Consider the following 18,176-nt stretch of genomic DNA (forward strand, 5'->3'; position numbering starts at 1 on the left):
CCCAGCGGAAACGGGCAAGTGGAGAGGGAGAATGCTACAGTCTGGAAGGCCGTCCTTCCGGCCCTACGGTCTAGAAGTCTCCCAGTCGCCCGCTGGCAGGAGGTCCTCCCTGACCCGCTCCACTCCATCCGGTCACTGTTGTGCACAGCCACTAACGAGACCCCTCACGACCGTCTATTTGTCTTTCCCAGGACGTCGATCTCCGGGATCTCGCTTCCTACCTGGCTCACGACTCCTGGGTCGGTACTCCTCTGGAAGTACGTGAGGAGCCATAAGGCCGACCCCTTGGTCGAGAGGGTTCACCTCCTCCATGCGAACCCTCAGTACGCATACGTGACACACCGCGACGGGCGGCAGGACACAGTCTCCCTCAGGGATCTGGCCCCCGTGGGTACCCCTGCGCCCACCATCACCTCACCGCTTCCTTCTACCTCCCATCTACCCCATCAACTGGTACCCATGTGCCCACCATCACCTCACCGCTTCCTTCTACCTCCCCACCTACCCCATCAACTGGTACCCCTGCCCCCACCATCACCTCACCGCTTCCTTCTACCTCCCCACCTACCCCATCAACTCATCCGGGGTCCATTAGCACCGCCCCTGCGCCGTCACCCTATCCGGGACTCTGTTGTGAGGACGACGTGCTCCCGGAGATGAAGGTCTCGACGCCAGCGCCTTCACTGCGACGTTCACAGTGGACAATCCACCCTCCTCTGAGACTGAACCTGTGAGTCCACTTCACCCCCGCCGGACTTTTTTAACAGGGGGTGAATGTGGTGAGCCACGTATGGCTGTTGTAAATATTATTGTATTTCTCACTGTTACTGTTACTGTTGATGTTGTGTTGGCTCCGCCTGTGGCTCCGCCCCTCTGAGAAGGTACATAACCCATCGATCCGGGACAGCCTCTCAGTGCAGGAGGAGCTACTGGTGGGCACATTCTAGCTGATTAAACCCACAGATCTTGTTAACTACCGTTTCGACTGGATTGATTGGTATCACCCTATTTACAGTTTCCTCCCCAGGCCTCGCACATTCCAGGTCACTAACCCTGTCGGCGGCCTCTCACCCCCCCTTCACCCTCAAGTCAGCCATTACCACCGCGATGCATCATACCGTCATCACCGGGTCCTAGGCCCCAGGCCCACCTAAGATGGCCACCTGCCCCACCCAATGGGTGAGACAAAGAAAATCACCTGATCACGGTTAGCTCCCTACCCCTCTCCTACCCCCCTCCATACCTACTGCCTTCCCCCCCAAGCCAGCAGACTGCCTCCTGCCTCAACTAACCCCCTGCCCCTCCCAAAAATAACATTCCAGACTGAGTCTCAGCAGACAGGTCCAGCAAATCGCAGCTGTAGATAAATGTATCTATTTAATAGATTTATCACTACTGTAGATAAACGTAGCAGGTCATCATTCACAAAGAACAAAAAAAATAACCCAAAAATAAAAAAAGTATAAAACAACAAAAACAAAAAAAATTCTTTTTTGCCTTTTTGGCCTTATTAAATTACAGTAGTTAGACCCTATAAAAGGTCTAAACCGGCCAGCATTAATCCAGCATGCAGCCTCGTGTTAAACAACTTTAAGTCCAGCCTCCGGTGACTTCTCCCACTTACTTTACAAGTCAATCCATTCATTCATGTTTTAAACATTCTCATTCACGTTTCTGTCCCCCTCCCTCTCTCGCTCTTTCTCTCTTCAAATTAAACTTTCTTGGGGCACTGAGGGTCTTGAATTGCGGCCTAGTCAGAGAGGCTGCATTAAACCTCAGGAGACAATGATTCACAGGCCATAATACACAGCTCCCGGTAAGACCCAGCCGGGTCTTAACAGGTCGGTGCTGAACTGTCCGACCTTATATACAACATGGATTGAGTTTCCCCCGCCCCCTTAACGAGTCTGATGATCACGCTCCAGCCCGAGGGCGGGGGTGGGGAGGGGATGGGGGAGGCTGGTGGGAGTGTGGAGGTGAGTCTACCGTACCCCACCATCTCCCCAAACATCTTCGTAGAAAATGGGAGTTGGGCCTTCCATCCCCTCTGACACCCTCACAATTCGAGTATTTTGCATCCGGGAACGATTCTCCAAATCATTCACTTTGTCCTTCAGCGCTTTATTCAGATCGGCCATCAGAGACGCTTCCGCTTCCAGAGAGGAGACCTGGGGCAGGATTCTCTGACCCCCCCGCCGGGTCGGAAAATCGCCAGGGGGGGCGGGGGGGGCGTGAATCCTGACCCGTGGCTCCGACGCCGGCTGCCGAATTCTCCAGCGTTGGGTTTTTGGCGGGGGTGGGGATCGCGCCGGTCGGGGGCCGTTGGCAGTGCCCCCGCCCCCCCCGGTGATTCTCCAGTCCCCGATGGGCCGAGCGACCACCCGTTTCTGGCCAGACTCGCCGGCGTGGATTAGACCAGGTCCGTACCGGCGGGAGCTGGCTCTGACGGCGGCCTGCGGAGTCCTCGGCGGGGCGCGGGGAGATCCGGCCCTGGGGCGGGCCCTACGGTGGCCTGGCCCACAACCGGGGCCCACTCTGCGAGCAGGCCTGTGCCGTGGAGGCACTCTGTCCCTCCGCGCCGGCCTCTGTAAAGCTCCACCATGGCCGGCGTAGAGAAGAAACCCCCTGCGCAGGAACCACGCCAGTGGTTCTGGGAAAACGCTGGCACTGCTGCACATGTGCAAACTTGCGCCGGCCAGCGCAGGCCGTTCAGCGCCGGTTGGCACGGCGACAACCACTCCAGCGCTGGTCTAGCCCCCGAACACGCGGTTGATTCCGCACCTTCCGGGCGGCCCGACGCCGGAGTGGTTCACGCCGCTCTTTGGCGCCGGTACGGCCCGCCGGATCCCGAGAATCCCGGCCCTGGTCACTGAGCCTCGAAAGGGCCACCTCCGTGCCTCGCACTGTGTCACCGTGCGCCTTTACCATTTCGTTGGTCCTCTCCAGCGCCAAACAAATGGGAGCCAAGGCCCCTTCCATCGATTTGTGGAGGTTCCCCAACACAAACCGCTAGTGTTTGTCACATTCCGCTGCCAAGGTGCGAGGAGGCATCTCGGCCGTTAGTGGAGGGGCCGGAGTCACAGAGGCTGCCTCCGCCATTTTCTCCACCGACGAGCCCCGAGAGGGTCCGATTCAGTCGATGAACTTCTACTTTCAGCCTTTTTCCCCCTGGGTTTTCTGGGCATTTCACCTGTGTCGGTTCCTTATTCCATTGAACAAGTGGGTTTTTAAACAAAGATACCCCCTGAAACTAAGCGAAAAGAACTAAAAGAACAGAACCCAAGCGGGAGCCGCCTCGCGCCTGCCTCAGAACCAGAGAATTCCTCAGTGCAGAAGGAGGCCATTCAGCCCATCCAGTTTGCACCAATCCCCTGAAAGGTCACTCTACTTAGGCCCATTCCCTGTGCCTATCCCTATAACCCCATAACCCCGCCTAACCGACATATCCCTGGACACTAAGGGACAATTTAGCACGGCCAATCCACTTAACCTGCCCGACTTTGAGCTGTGGGAGGAAACTGGAGCACCCGGAGGTAACCCACGCAGACACGGGGAGAACGTGCAAACGCCACACAGGCAGTCACCCAAGGCTGGAATTGAACCCTCGGCCCTGGCGCTGTGAGGCAGCAGTGCTAATCACTGTGCCACCGTGCTGTCCCCTACATAACCTACAACCTCCCCCTACATAACGGCACCGGAAGTCAACCTGTCACAAAGCTGCCCAAATCCAACAACCCTACACTTGTTTTCTCAGTAATCTAACTCTAGTAAAATAGGGACCTTTCCTGGGACACATTTACTGGGATGCAGAGCGATACAACTCAGTCAGTAAATTCACACTCCGATAGATGAGGGTCATCATTAATCTGACCATTGTGACTAAGTAAATTGGAGTGGGAATTGTGCTGGACTTACAGCTGAGTGACTCGGTCTGAGTGCTGATAGCTGAGTGCAACCTATAAAGTGACACTTTCCAGATGTCCTCACTTCTCAGTATTTTGCTCAGAGAATCCAAGCCGACAAGCCCCGCACCAGAACAACAGGTTCCTCAAACCTCTCACACGTTGGACAAGAGCAAAATATTTGAATCAGCAGCCTAGGATTCTTCACCCGATTTGCATTTGCTGAGCTAATCTGGGTTGTAACCATCCCGAGAGCTGAATAAAAGAGGCAGAGACACGGAGAGACAAACATCGATCACTCGGAGGCAACGAGAAGTCATGGAGTCCCCGAAACTCACTGCCATCCTCATCGTGCTCGGAGGTAAGTGATCTGGTATGGGGACAGTGTAGAGGGAGCTTTACTCTGTATCTAACGCCCTGCTGTACCTGTCCTGGGAGTGTTTGATGGGGACAGTATATAGGGAGCTTTACTCTGTATCTAACCCCGTGCTGTACCTGTCCTGGGATTGTTTGATGGGGACAGTGTAAAGGGAGCTTTACTCTCTATCTAACCCCATGCTGTACCTGTCCTGGGAGTGTTTGATGGGGACAGTGTAGAGGGAGCTTTACTCTCTGTCTAACCCCATGCTGTACCTGTCCTGGGAGTGTTTGATGGGGACATTGTAGAGGGAGCTTTACTCTGTATCTAACCCCGTGCTGTACCTGTCCTGGGAGTGTTTGATGGGGACAGTGTAGAGGGAGCGTTACTCTGTACTAACCCCGTGCTGTACCTGTCGTTGGGAGTGTTTGTTGGGGACAGTGTAGAGGGAGCTTTGCTCTGTATCTAACCCCATGCTGTACCTGTCCTGGGAGTGTTTGATGGGGACAGTGTAGAGGGAGCTTTACTCTGTACTAACCCCGTGCTGTACCTGTCGTTGGGAGTGTTTGTTGGGGACAGTGTAGAGGGAGCTTTGCTCTGTATCTAACTGTGGTGGTATGTATTAGGGGCACACCACGATGCCAACAGGCTATTGGTAGATGGATACCGGGTCCTGATAGGATCTGCCGCCTACTGGGCTCCACCCAGAAATGCCGGTTTAAGAACCCGGATTTCCCCCAGCAGGCATTCTGTACCCAAGCTGCTGGGGATCAAGTTCTGCTCAATAAAGACTTTAATTGATGTTACTTCAACCTGCCTTGCGTCATATTGACGGTACAACACTAACCCCGTGCTGTACCTGTCCTGGGAGTGTTTGATGGGGACAGTGTAGAGGGAGCTTTACTCTGTATCTAACCCCGTGCTGTACCTGTCCTGGGAGTGTTTGATGGGGACAGTGCAGAGGGAGCTTTACTCTGTATCTAACCCCATGCTGTACCTGTCCTGGGAGTGTTTGATGGGGACAGTTTAGAGGGAGCTTTACTCTGTATCTAACCCCGTGCTGTACCTGTCCTGGGAGTGTTTGATGGGGACAGTGTAGAGGGAGCTTTACTCTGTATCTAACCCCGTGCTGTACCTGTCCTGGGAGTGTTTGATGGGGACAGTGCAGAGGGAGCTTTACTCTGTATCTAACCCCGTGCTGTACCTGTCCTGGGAGTGTTTGATGGTCAGATAGTGAAACTCACTACTACAGGGAATGTTTGATGGGAATATTATTGATGGCTTTAAGGGGAAGCTCGGTAAGTACATGAGGGCGAAAGGAATGGAAAGTTACGCTGCAAGTGTTAGAGCAAGCGGGATTGGAGGAGCCTGGTGTGGAACAGATCCGGACAGGCAGAGGGATGGGTGACCACTAGAAGGGGCAGGCAGTCAGTGCAGGAATCCCCTGTGGTTATCCCCCTCTCGAACAGGTATACGGCTTTGGATCCTGTAGGGGGGAATAGCCTATGAGGGGAAAACAGCAGCAGCCAGAGCAGTGGCACCATGGCTGGCTCTGATGTTCAGCAGGGAGGGTCAAAGCACAGAAGAGCAATAGTCATAGGGGACTCTATAGTCAGGGGCACAGATAGATGCTTCTGTGGATGTGAAAGGGGCTCCAGGATGGTATGTTGCATCCCTGGTGCCAGGGTCCAGGATGTCTCAGAATGGGTAACGGGCATCCTGAAGGGGGAGGGCAAACAGATAGAGGTTGTGGTACATATTGGTACAAACGACATAGGCAGAAAGGGGGATGAGGTCCCGCAGCAGGAGTTCAGGGAGCTGGGCAGAAAGTTAAAAGACAGGACCTTTAGGGTTGTAATCTCGGGATTATTCCCTGTGCCACGTGCCAGTGAGGTTAGAAATAGGAAGATAGAGCAGCTAAACAAGTGGCTAAACAGCTGGTGTAGGAGGGAGAGTTTCAGTTATCTGGACCACTGGGAACTCTTCCGGGGCAGGTGTGACCTGTATAAGATGGACGGGTTGCATCTAAACTGGAGAGGCATAAATATCCTGGCCGCAAGGTTTGTTAGTGTCACACGAGAGGGTTTAAACTAGTATGGCATTGGGGGTGGGTATCGCAGCAATAGGTCAGAAGGTGAAAAGATTGAGGGAGAACTAGGGAATAGGCCAGTTTGGCTCTGAGGAAGAGCAGACAGGGAGATGTTGCTGAAAACAGTGGGACTGGTGGCCTGATGTGCCTATGTTTTTAATGCAATAAGTATAACAGGTAAGGCAGATGAACTTAGATCTTGGATTAGTACTTGGAACTATGATGTTGTTGCCATTACAGAGACCTGGTTGAGGGAAGGACAGGATTGTCAGCTAAAGGTTCCAGGATTTAGATGTTTCAGGCGGGATAGAGGGGGATGTAAAAGGGGTGGAGGGGTTCCGCTACTTGTCATGTGGGAGTAGCTTTAAGAAATGGGTGTTTATAAATGGGTGTGTATAAAAATATCTGTAGTGAGAGTACGTTTAAGAAATGGGTGTTTACTACTGCAGTGATGTCAGAGAGTGGGTGGTGCTAGGCTGTCTGTCAGCTTTTTACTTTCGTTTTTGAACAGGCTGCAGGGTGTGTTTTAGTTTTGTTTTCAGTGTTGGAGCTGAAGCCAGGTGTACTGCTGTTCTCTCTGCCATCAAAAGGCTATCTCTTGATCATTTGATGAATTCAGAATTATAAATGTTTTCAGTAGTGACTTTAAACTGATTTGCTTCTGATAAAGCTTTTGTTTTTAAGTCGTATGGATGTTAAAAAGGAAAGCTTAAAGGCTTACTTAGTGTTGTATTCTTTGGGGGTTGTATTTGAATTGATGGTTGCTAAGATGTTCACTGTATGTTTTAAAAGGGTTAACTTGAGTTCATAGAATAAACATTGTTTTTCTTTAAAAAATACTTTCCCATTTCTGCTGTCCCACACCTGTAGAGTGGGCCGTGTGCTCCCCATACCACAATCTATTAAAAGTTGTGGGTCAGGTGAACTCCATGATACACTTTGGAGTTCTCTAAACCCTGGCCCATAACATACTGGTTCGGGAGAATCTCACAGCTGTACTGCGGGACTACACATCAGAGGGCAGCGAGGCTATATGGGCAGAGATCAGGAATAAGAAGGGTGCAGTCACAATGTTGGGGGTTTACTACAGGCCACCCAACAGCCAACGGGAGATAGAGGAGCAGATAGGTAGACAGATTTTTGAAAGGAGTAAAAGCAACAGTGTTGTTGTGATGGGAGACTTTAACTTCCCCAATATTGACTGGGATTCACTTAGTGCTAGGGGCTTGGGCGGGGCAGAGTTTGTAAGGAGCACCCAGGGGGGCTTCTTAAAGCAATATGTAGATCGTCCAACTGGGGAAGGGGCGGTACTGGACCTGGTATTGGGGAATGAGCCCGGCCAGGTGGTAGAAGTTTCAGTAGGGGATCATTTCGGGAACAGTGACAACAATTCAGTAAGTTTTAAAGTGCTGGTGGACAAGGATAAGAGTGGCCTTAGGGTGAATGTGCTAAATTGGGGGAAGGCTATTTATAACAATATTAGGCGGGAACTGAAGAACCTAGATTGTGAGCGGCTGTTTGAGGGTAAATCAACATCTGACATGTGGGCGGCTTTCAAATGTCAGTTGAAAGGGATTCAGGACTGGCATGTTCCTGTGAGGAAGAAGGATAAATACGGCAAATTTCAGGAACCTTGGACAACAAGAGATATTGTAGGCCTCGTCAAAAAGAAAAAGGAGGCATTTGTCAGGGCTAGAAGGCTGGGAACAGACGAAGCCTGTGTGGAATATAAGGAAAGTAGGAAGGAACTTAAGCAAGGAGTTAGGAGGGCTAAAAGGGGTCACAAAATGTGATTGGCAAATAGGGTTAAGGAAAATCCCAAGGCTTTTTACACGTTGTGGTAAACCACTGTGTTCTGATATTAGAGGATATACGGTAGAACCTGCACTACAGGTTCACTGTGGCCCCTGCATGCTAGCTCCGCCCAGGAGGCGGGTTATAAATATGCGTGGCCTCCAGCTCGCAGCCATTTCGCCAGCTGCTGTGGAGTCCACACATCTGATACTAATAAAGCCTCAGTTTGGATTCAACTTCGTCTCCAATCAAATTGATCGTGCCTCACACATAAATAAAAAGCAAGAGGGTAGCCAGGGAAAGGGTTGGGCCACTGAAAGACAGGGGAGGGAACCTATGAGTGGAGCCAGAGGAAATGGGCGAGGTACTAAATGAATACTTTGCATCAGTATTCACCAAAGGAAAGGAATTGGTGGATGTTGAGTCTGGAGAAGGGTGCGTAGTTAGCCGGGTCACATTGAGATCCAAAAAGACGAGGTGTTGGGCATCTTGAAAAATATTAAGGTAGACAAATCCCCAGGGCCTGATGGGATCTACCCCAGAATACTGAAGGAGACAAGAGAAGAAATTGCCGAGGCCTTGACAGAAATCTTTGGATCCTCACTGTCTTCAGGTGATGTCCCGGAGGACTGGAGAATAGCCAATGTTGTCCCTTTGTTTAAGAAGGGTACCAAGGATAATCCAAGGAACTACAGGCCGGTGAGCCTTATGTGAGTGGTTGAGAAATTACTGGAGAGAATTCTTCGAGACAGGATCCACTCCCATTTGGAAGCAAATGGACATATTAGCCAGAGGCAGCACGGTTTTGTGAAGGGGATGTTGAGTCTCACTAACTTGATAGAGTTTTTCGAGGAGGTCACAAAGATGATTGATACCGGTAGGGCAGTGGATGTTGTCTATATGGACTTTGACATGGTCCCACATGGCAGACGAGTACAAAAGGTGAAGTCACACGGGATCAGGGGTGAGCTGGCAAGGTGGGTACAGAACTGGCTAGGTCATAGAAGGCAGAGAGTAGCAATGGAAGGATGCTTTTCTGATTAGAGGGCTGTGACTAGTGGTGTTCCGCAGGGATCAGTGCTGGGACCTTTGCTGTTCATCATATATATAAATGATTTGGAGGAAAATGTAACTGGTCTGATTAGTAAGTTTGCAGACGACACAAAGGTTGGTGGAATTGCGGATAGCAATGAGGACTGTCAGAGGATACAGCAGGGTTTAGATCATTTGGAGACTTGGGTGGAGAAATGGCAGATGGAGTTTAATCCAGACAAATATGAGGTAATGCATTTTGGAAGGTCTTATGTAGGTGGGTAATATATAGTGAATGGTAGAACCCTCAAGAGTATTGACAGTCAGAGAGATCTTGGTGTACAGGTCCACAGGTCACTGAAAGGGGCAACACAGGTGGAGAAGGTAGTGAAGAAGGCATACGGCATGCTTGCCTTCATTGGCCGGGGCATTGAGTATAAGAATTGGCAAGTCATGTTGCAGCTGTATGGGATCTTAGTTCGGTCGCACTTGGAGTATAGTGTTCAATTCTGGTCGCCACACTACCAGAAGGATGTGGAGGCTTTAGAAGGGGTGCAGAAGAGGTTTACTAGGATGTTGCCTGGTATGGAGGGCATTAGCTATGAGGAGCGGTTGAATAAACTCGGTTTGTTCTCACTGGAACGATGGAGGTTGAGGGGCGACCTGATAGAGGTCTACAAAATTATGAGGGACATAGACAGGGTGGATAGTCAGAGACTTTTTCCCAGGGTAGAGGGGTCAATTACTAGGGGGCATAGGTTAAAGGTGCGAGGGGCAAGGTTTAGAGGAGATGTACGAGGCACGTTTTTTACACAGAGGGTAGTGGGTGCCTGGAACTCGCCTCTGGAGGAGGTGGTGGAAGCAGGGACGATAGTGACGTTTAAGGGGCATCTTGACAAATACATGAATAGGATGGGACGAGAGGGATACTGACCCCGGAAGTGTAGAAGGTTTTAGGTTAGACGGGCAGCATGGTCGGCACGGGCTTGGAGGGCCGAAGGGCCCGTTCCTGTGCTGTACTTTTCATTGTTCTTTGCTCTTTGTTGGATTCTCCATGCGGCGACCAAGTTTTCCCGCTGGACTAGAATCGCTCCGGGTCTGCGCTGGCACCAGGAGCAGTGCCCAGGAGCGATTCCCTCTCTCTCGCTATATAAATGTATGCATGGCATGAATCCTGCGGGATGCTGTCGGAACCCGGCTAGCGGACCGCCAAGTGCTTTGACTTCCTCTTTTTCACAGCAGGAAGCACTTAGCTGCGTTTGATGTGGCGAGGGGCTGTCAGTCACAGCAAGAGGATTTGTGTTGTGGGGGGCTGGGGGCCATCCATGGACTTTGGGGGGGCACATTCGTTACATACTTATCGCCTCGACCCACCGCGGGGTGCACAGCTTCAGGGCAACGCTTGAAAATACCCTCGCCAATCCACACCCGCCTGAATCCCGGCTGAGAGACCTGGAGCATCCCGGGGGTCCTGGAAAATCAGGTTTCCAGCCGGTTAATCAGGCTTTACTGGATACCCATGACCCATTTGCATCCTCCCGCGGCGTGCGGCGTGTAGCTCACAGCCGCTGTGGGCGGGGACCGGAACACCGGGCTGGATTCACCGATTTTGAGGCTCTGTCCGGAGAATGTGTCTAGTGTTACGGCCAAAACGTCTGCGCCGCCCCCGCACCGATGCTCCACCCCGTGGGGGGCGACCAGCCGCATCACGTAAAACCCCCGGCTTCCCCTGCAGGTACAGATGGAGAATTGCCGGGTCCGTGGCCGCGCATTGCGCACGGTGACGACCGACAGCTGTCACGCCGGACAACATGGTGCCGGCCGCGCGCGGACAAGGCCTGCCAGATAGTGACCCTCTGTGACCCCGCAGCCCCGCCGAAGCAGGCCGGGTCCGCGGGTCCGCACATGCACGGCCACGGACTCGGCAATCCTCCATCCGTATCTGCAGGGGAGGCCGGGGGCTTTACGTGGCGTGGCTCCTAGCCCCTCCCACTGGGCGGAGCATCGGTGCGGGGGCGGCGCCGACTTTTTCATTGTAAAACTAGACACATGCTCCGGACCCAGCCTCAAAACCCGGAGAATCCAGCCACCAATTTCCGCTGAATTCACAAATATTCTTTTGCAGATTCTTCTGCTTTCTAACTCGGCGTGTTGTTAAATTGTCTCCCTGCTCACCAGGGCTTTCCTGACACAATGACTTATTTAGTTTTCCTCTTGTAGCAATCTGGATCCCTGCTCAGGGATTCACAGATTACCAAAGCATGATGATCTTCCTAAACATTGATCAGTGCGTCAATCCAACTCTCCCGTACCAGCGCTACAGGAACTACGGCTGTTTCTGTGGGATTGGAGGAAATGGAAAACAGCCAGTGGATGATTTTGACAGGTATAATGAGACGATACTTGTGTAAAAACTCTCTCCGTGAAGCCAAGATGTGGATGTTTGCGCTGGCTGAGAATCAGCAAGGTTTTGTTCTGGTACAAAGCAGCGAGCAGACATTCCAGAGAAAGACAGAACCTGTTTCTCTATAGTCCTTATCACTGCCTCCAGGGAGAATGCAATTTGTACACAGCAAGATCCCACAATAGTTATGATATAATGACCAGGTTGATCTATTTTCCTGATGCTGGTTTAGGGAAAAATACACCTTGTGCTGTTTGTCACTGACACCCTGAGTTCCAGTTCAGTCAAGCAGAGCTGCTAAGAGTAATTTCACAAAGTTACTGGGGGTAATTTACAGGAGTTACTGGGGGTAATTTATAGGAGTTACTGGGGGTGATTTACAGGAGTTATTGGGGGTCATTTACAGGAGTTACTGGGGGTAATTTATAGGAGTTACTGGGGGTGATTTACAGGAGTTATTGGGGGTAATTTATAGGAGTTACTGGGAGTTATTTATAGGAGTTACTGGGTAATTTATAGGAGATACTGGGGGTAATTTACAGGAGTTACTGGGGTAATTTATAGGAGTTACTGGGAGTAATTTATAGGAGTTACTGGGGTAATTTATAGGAGTTACTGGGAGTAATTTATAGGAGTTACTGGGTAATTTATAGGAGTTACTGGGGGTAATTTATAAGAGTTACTGGGGTAATTTACAGGAGTTACTGGGGTAATTTATAGGAGTTACTGGGAGTAATTTATAGGAGTTACTGGGTAATTTATAGGAGTTACTGGGGGTAATTTATAAGAGTTACTGGGGTAATTTACAGGAGTTACTGGGGGTAATTTATCGGAGTTACTGGGGGTAATCTATAGGAGTTACTGGGGTAATTTATAGGAGTTATTGGGGTAATTTATAGGAGTTACTGGAGGTAATTTATGGGAGTTATTGGGGTAATTTATAGGAGTTACTGGAGGTAATTTATGGGAGTTATTGGGAGTAATTTATAGGAGTTACTGGGTAATTTATAGGAGTTACTGGGGTAATTTATAGGAGTTACTGGAGGTAATTTATGGGAGTTATTGGGGTAATTTATAGGAGTTACTGGAGGTAATTTATGGGAGTTATTGGGAGTAATTTATAGGAGTTACTGGGTAATTTATAGGAGTTACTGGGGGAATTTACAGGAATTACTGGGAGTAATTTATAGGAGTTACTGGGGGTAATTTACTGGAGTTACTGGGGGTAATTTATAGGAGTTACTGGAGGTAATTTATGGGAGTTATTGGGGGTAATTTACAGGAGTTACTGGGGTAATTTATAATCTTTGTTAGTGTTAGAAATAGGTTTACACTAATACTGCAATGAAGTTGCTGTGAAAATCCCCTAGTCTTCACACTCCGGCACCTGTTCGATACACTGAGGGAAAATTCACAATATGCAATTCACCACACAAGCACGTCTTTCGGGATTTGTGGGAGGAAACCACTATGCTACCGTGCAACCTAAACGAGTACAGACCCAGAGTCCTCAACCGTTCCTCATACGCCAAGTTCTTCATTCCAGGGATCATTCTTGTGAACCTCCTCTGGACCCTTTCCAAGGCCAGCACATCCTTCCTTAGATACGGTGCCCAAAACTGTTCACAATACTCCAAATGGGGTCTGACCAGAGCCTTATACAGCCTCAGAAGTACATCCCTGGTCTTGTATTCTAGCCCTCTTGACATGAATGCTAATGTTGCATTTGCCTTCCTAACTGTCGACTGAACCTGCACGTTAACCTTAAGAGAATCGTTAACAAGGGCTCCCAAGTCCTTTTGTACTTCTCCATTCCTCCATCCAAATTGTATCACCTCACACCTTTCCACATTGTATTCCATCTGCCACTTCTTTGCCCACTCTCCTAGCCTGTCCAAGTCCTTCTGCAGCCCCCCTGCTTCCTCAATACTACCTGTAAACTTAGCAACAGTGCCTTCAGTTCCTTCTTCCAAATCGTTAATGTATATTGTGAAAAGTTGTGGTCCAGCACCGACCTCTGAGGCACACCACTAGTCATCGGCTGCCATCCTGAAAAAGACCCCTTTATCCCCACTCTCTGCCTTCTGCCAGTCAGCCAATCCTCTATCCATGCCAGGATCTTACTCTGAACACCATGTTGAGGAATGGGCGAAGAGACATTCCAAATAGATGTCTCATTTATGTTAAGTAGCCAATAATTGAGACTGATATATAAAGAGGCTTCAGGTGATCTTTGATGTGGCGATCGAGTTTTGTACAGAGTGTGTTAAAGGAAAATAAAGGTGTTTGTGAAAAGGAGCAGAACTCTTGACTCTTTCCACAACAGCTGCCAAGGTTAACATTGGTAACACAGGAAGGTTGCTGTGCAAATGTGAAGGGCTGAAAGATACATTTTTTCCAGACTCAACCAAGCAGTGAGTGAGAATAATTTTAAAAATATATATATGGCTGAATCTACGTCAAAGGTGGCCAGATATGACTATCCATCATTATTTTCTGAAAGGGGACCGTACGACCAATGGAGAAGTGCAGTTGTTATGTGGACTAAGGTAACTGCCTTGGGAAAGAGGAAACAAGGTATGGCATTGGCTCTTTCTCTACCTTATGAGAGTTAAATCTGAAGCAAAGTGTTTTCTGAACTGGAATTGGAAGGATTAGATTCAGGAGAGGGCAGCAGAGTGGAGCCGCTGATTGGCTGTTGCGGGGAAGATTTGCATCAGTGCATTGCGGTCACTGTGTCCAGAAGGTGTACCTGAGCAAGACACCCTCCGTGTTCAAGTGAAAGCAAGCATCCAGCAGAGGGCAGCAGAGCGGAGCCACTGATTGGCTGTTGCGGGGAACATTTGCATCCGTGCATTGCGGTCACTGTATCCAGAAGGTGATTTGTGGAGGAGCTGTTGTCAAGTGACAGTTAAACCCCAAACACTTCTTCAGTGTTTCGCAACCGTACCTCCTCCTCTAACCAAAAAAAACAATCACTGTAAGTATCCCAGCCGAGTAAAAATCAAGAGGGAGACTCAAGGGCAGGTAAAAGTAGAAAGAAGTTGAACCATGACATCACAGCCAGCGTGTAAGTGCTTGGCTGGTGACTGGTAAGTAGTTTTTCTTTTCCCTGAGGTGTGTTGAAAAGGTAAGGGCTTTCTATTACAATTTTTAAAAATTTATCATGTGATTGGTAACAATTTTTCTTTTTTTTTCTTTTTTCATTTATCTATTATTTGATATTATAGTTGGACTAAGTTAAGCTTAAGATTAAAAATGGCAGGAGAACTCAGACCCGTGTTATGCACCTCTTGCTCAATGTGGGAGCTCAGGGTCGTGGCTGATGTCCCTGGCTCCTTCACGTGTGGGAAGTCTGTCCAGCCACATCTCTTGTTAGACCGCATGACGGCTCTGGAGCTGTGGATGGACTCACTTTGGAGCATCCGCGATGGTGAGGAGGTCATGGATAACACGTTTAGCGAATTGGTCACACCACAGATTAGGATTGCTGAGGCAGAAAGGGAATGGGTGACCAAAAGGCAGAGAAAAAGCAGGAAGGCAGTGCAGGTGTACCCTGCGGTCATCTCCCTCCAAAACAGGTATACAGTTTTGGATACTGTTGGGGGAGGTGGCTTACCAGGGGAAGGCAGCAGTAGCCAGGTTCATGGCGCCGTGGCTGGCTCTGCTGTACAGAAGGGCGGGAAAAAGAGTGGAAGGGCTATAGTCATAGGGGATTCAATTGTAAGGGGAGTAGATAGGCGGTTCTGTGGTTGAAAACAAGACTCCTGAATGGCATGTTGCCTCCCAGGTGCACGGGTCAGGGATGTCTCAGATCGGCTGCACAACATTCTGAAGTTTCAGTCGGGGATTACTTTGGGAATAGCGATCACAATTCCGTAAGTTTTAGAATACGCATGGACAAAGACGAGAGTGGTCCTAAAGGAAGTGTGCTAAATTGGGGGAAGGCCAACTACACCAAGATTCGGCAGGAGCTGGGGAATGTGGATTGGGTGCAGGTGTTTGAAGGTAAATCCACATTTGATATGTGGGAGGCTTTTAAAGAGAGGTTGATTAGAGTGCAGGGCAGACATGTCCCTGTGGAAATGAGGGATAGAAATGGCAAGATTAGGGAACCATGGATGACAGGTGAAATTGTGAGACTAGCTAAGAGGAAAAAGGAAGCATACATAAGGTCTCGGCGACTGAAGACAGACAAAGCTTTGGAAGAATGTCGGGAATGTAGGACCAATCTGAAATGAGGAATCAAGAGGGCTAAAAGGGGTCATGAAATATCTTTAGCAAACAGGGTTGAGGAAAATCCCAAAGCTTTTTATTCATATATAAGGAGCAAGAGGGTAACTAGAGAAAGGGTTGGCCCACTCTAGGACAAAGGAGGAAAGTTATGCGTGGAGTCAGAGAAAATGGGTGAGATTCTTAACGAGTACTTTGCATCGGTATTCACTGAGGAGGGGGACATGAAAGATGTTGAGGTTGGGGATAGATGTTTGATTACTCTAGGTAAGCGAGGGACGAAATAGCTGGGGCCTTAACAGGTATCTTTGCAGCATCCTTGAGCACGGGTGAGGTCCCGGAGGACTGGAGAATTGCTAATGTTGTCCCTTTGTTTAAGAAGGGGAGCAGGGATAATCAAGGGAATTATAGACTTGTGAGCTTGACATCAGTGGTAGGCAAACTGTTGGAGAAGATACTGAGGGATAGGATCTATTCACATTTGGAAGAAAATAGACTTATCAGTGATAGACAGCATGGTTTTGTGCAGGGAAGGTCATGCCTTACAAACCTAATAGAATTCTTTGAGGAAGTGACAAAGTTAATTTATGAAGGAAGGGCTGTAGATGTCATATACATGGACTTCAGTAAGGCGTTTTATAAAGTTTCCCATGGCAGGTTGATGGAAAAAGTCAAGTCGTATGGGGTTCAGGGTGTACTAGCTAGATGGATAAAGAACTGGCTGGGCAACAGGAGACAGAGAGTAGTGGTGGAAGGGAGTGTCTCAAAATGAAGAAAGGTGACTAGTGGTGTTCCACAGGGATCCGTGTTCGGACCACTGTTGTTTGTGATACACATAAATTATCTGGACGAAAGTATAGGTGGTCTGATTAGCAAGTTTGCAGATGATACTAAGATTGGTGGAGTTGCAGATAGCGAGGAGGACTGTCAGAGAATACAGCAAAATATAGATAGATTGGAGAGTTGGGTAGGGAAATGGCAGATGGAGGTCAATCCAGGCAAATGCGAGGTGATGCATTTTGGAAGATCTAATTCAAGAGCGGACTATACGGTCAATGGAAGAGTCCTGGGGAAAATTGATGTACAGAGAGATCTGGGTGTTCAGGTCCATTGTACCCTGAAGGTGGCAACGCAGGTCGATAGAGTGGTCAAGAAGGCATACAGCATGCTTGCCTTCATCGGACGGGGTTTTGAGTACAAGAGTCGGCAGGTCATGTTACAGTTGTATAGGACTTTGGTTAGGCCACATTTGGAATACTGCGTGCAGTTCTGGTCGCCACATTACCAGAAGGATGTGGATGCTTTAGAGACGGTGCAGAGGAGGTTCACCAGGATGTTGCCTGGTATGGAGGGTGCTAGCTATGAAGAAAGGTTGAGTAGATTAGGATTGTTTTCGTTGGAAAGACGGAGGTTGAAGGGGGACCTGATTGAGGTCTACAAAATGATGAGAGGTATGGACAGGGTGGATAGCAACAAGCTTTTTCCAAGAGTGGGGGTGTCAATTACAAGGGGTCACGATTTCAAGGTGAGAGGGGGAAAGTTTAAGGGAGATGTGCGTGGAAAGTTTTTTACGCAGAGGGTGGTGGGTGCCTGGAACGCTTTGCCAGCGGAGGTGGTAGAGGCGGGCACAATAGCATCATTTAAGATGCATCTAGACAGATATATGAACGGGCGGGGAACAAAGGGAAGTCGATCCTTGGAAGATAGAAGACAGGTTTAGATAAAGGATCTGGACAGGCACAGGCTGGGAGGACCGAAGGGCCTGTTTCTGTGCTGTAATTTTCTTTGTTCTTTGTTCATAATGTCCAGCAATCAAATATCGTTTTTCAGCAAGGAGACATAGTGGGCGTCATTCTCCGACCCCCCGCCGGGTCGGAGAATGGCCGTTGGCCGCCGTGAATCCTGCCCCCGCCGAAGTCTCCGGTACCGGAGATTGGGCGGAGGCGGGAATCGGGCCGCGCCGGTTGGCGGGACCCCCCGCTCAATTCTCCGGCCCGGATGGGCCGAAGTCCCGCTCAGAAATTGCCTGTCCCGCCGGCGTAAATCAAAGCTGGTATTTACCGGCGGGACCAGGCGGCGTGGGCGGGCTCCGGAGTCCTGGGGGGGGGGCGCGGGGCGATCTGACCCTGGGGGGTGTCCCCACGGTGGCCTGGCCCGCGATCGGGGCCCACTGATCCGCGGGCGGGCCTGTGCTGTGGGGGCACTCTTTCCCTTCCGCCTCTGCAACGGCCTCCACCATGGCGGAGGCGGATGTGACTCTCCCCACTGTGCATGCGCGGGAAACTTTCAGCGGCTGCTGACGCTCCAGCGCATGCGCCGCATTTCCGCGCCAGCTGGCGGGGCAACAAACGCCATTTCCGCCAG

At 49.9% G+C, this 18,176-nt stretch overlaps 1 protein-coding gene across 6 annotated transcripts in view; it reads left to right on the forward strand.

The window, feature by feature from the left end:
• Positions 1 to 18,176, forward strand: part of LOC140402460 (acidic phospholipase A2 E-like) — a 313,842-nt gene that overhangs the window by 256,797 nt on the left and 38,869 nt on the right. For 4 of the 6 annotated variants that reach the window (XM_072490267.1, XM_072490268.1, XM_072490263.1 and 1 more), the window contains one exon: positions 11,396 to 11,561. In XM_072490267.1, the coding sequence (XP_072346368.1) occupies positions 11,396 to 11,561 (166 nt within the window). Of the gene's footprint in view, positions 1 to 3,994; positions 4,264 to 11,395; positions 11,562 to 18,176 lie in introns of all 6 variants that reach the window. The other 2 variants (XM_072490264.1, XM_072490265.1) reach the window with 2 other exon arrangements.

The sequence above is a fragment of the Scyliorhinus torazame genome, chromosome 25 (genome assembly GCF_047496885.1).
Source record: "Scyliorhinus torazame isolate Kashiwa2021f chromosome 25, sScyTor2.1, whole genome shotgun sequence".
NCBI lineage: Eukaryota > Metazoa > Chordata > Chondrichthyes > Carcharhiniformes > Scyliorhinidae > Scyliorhinus > Scyliorhinus torazame.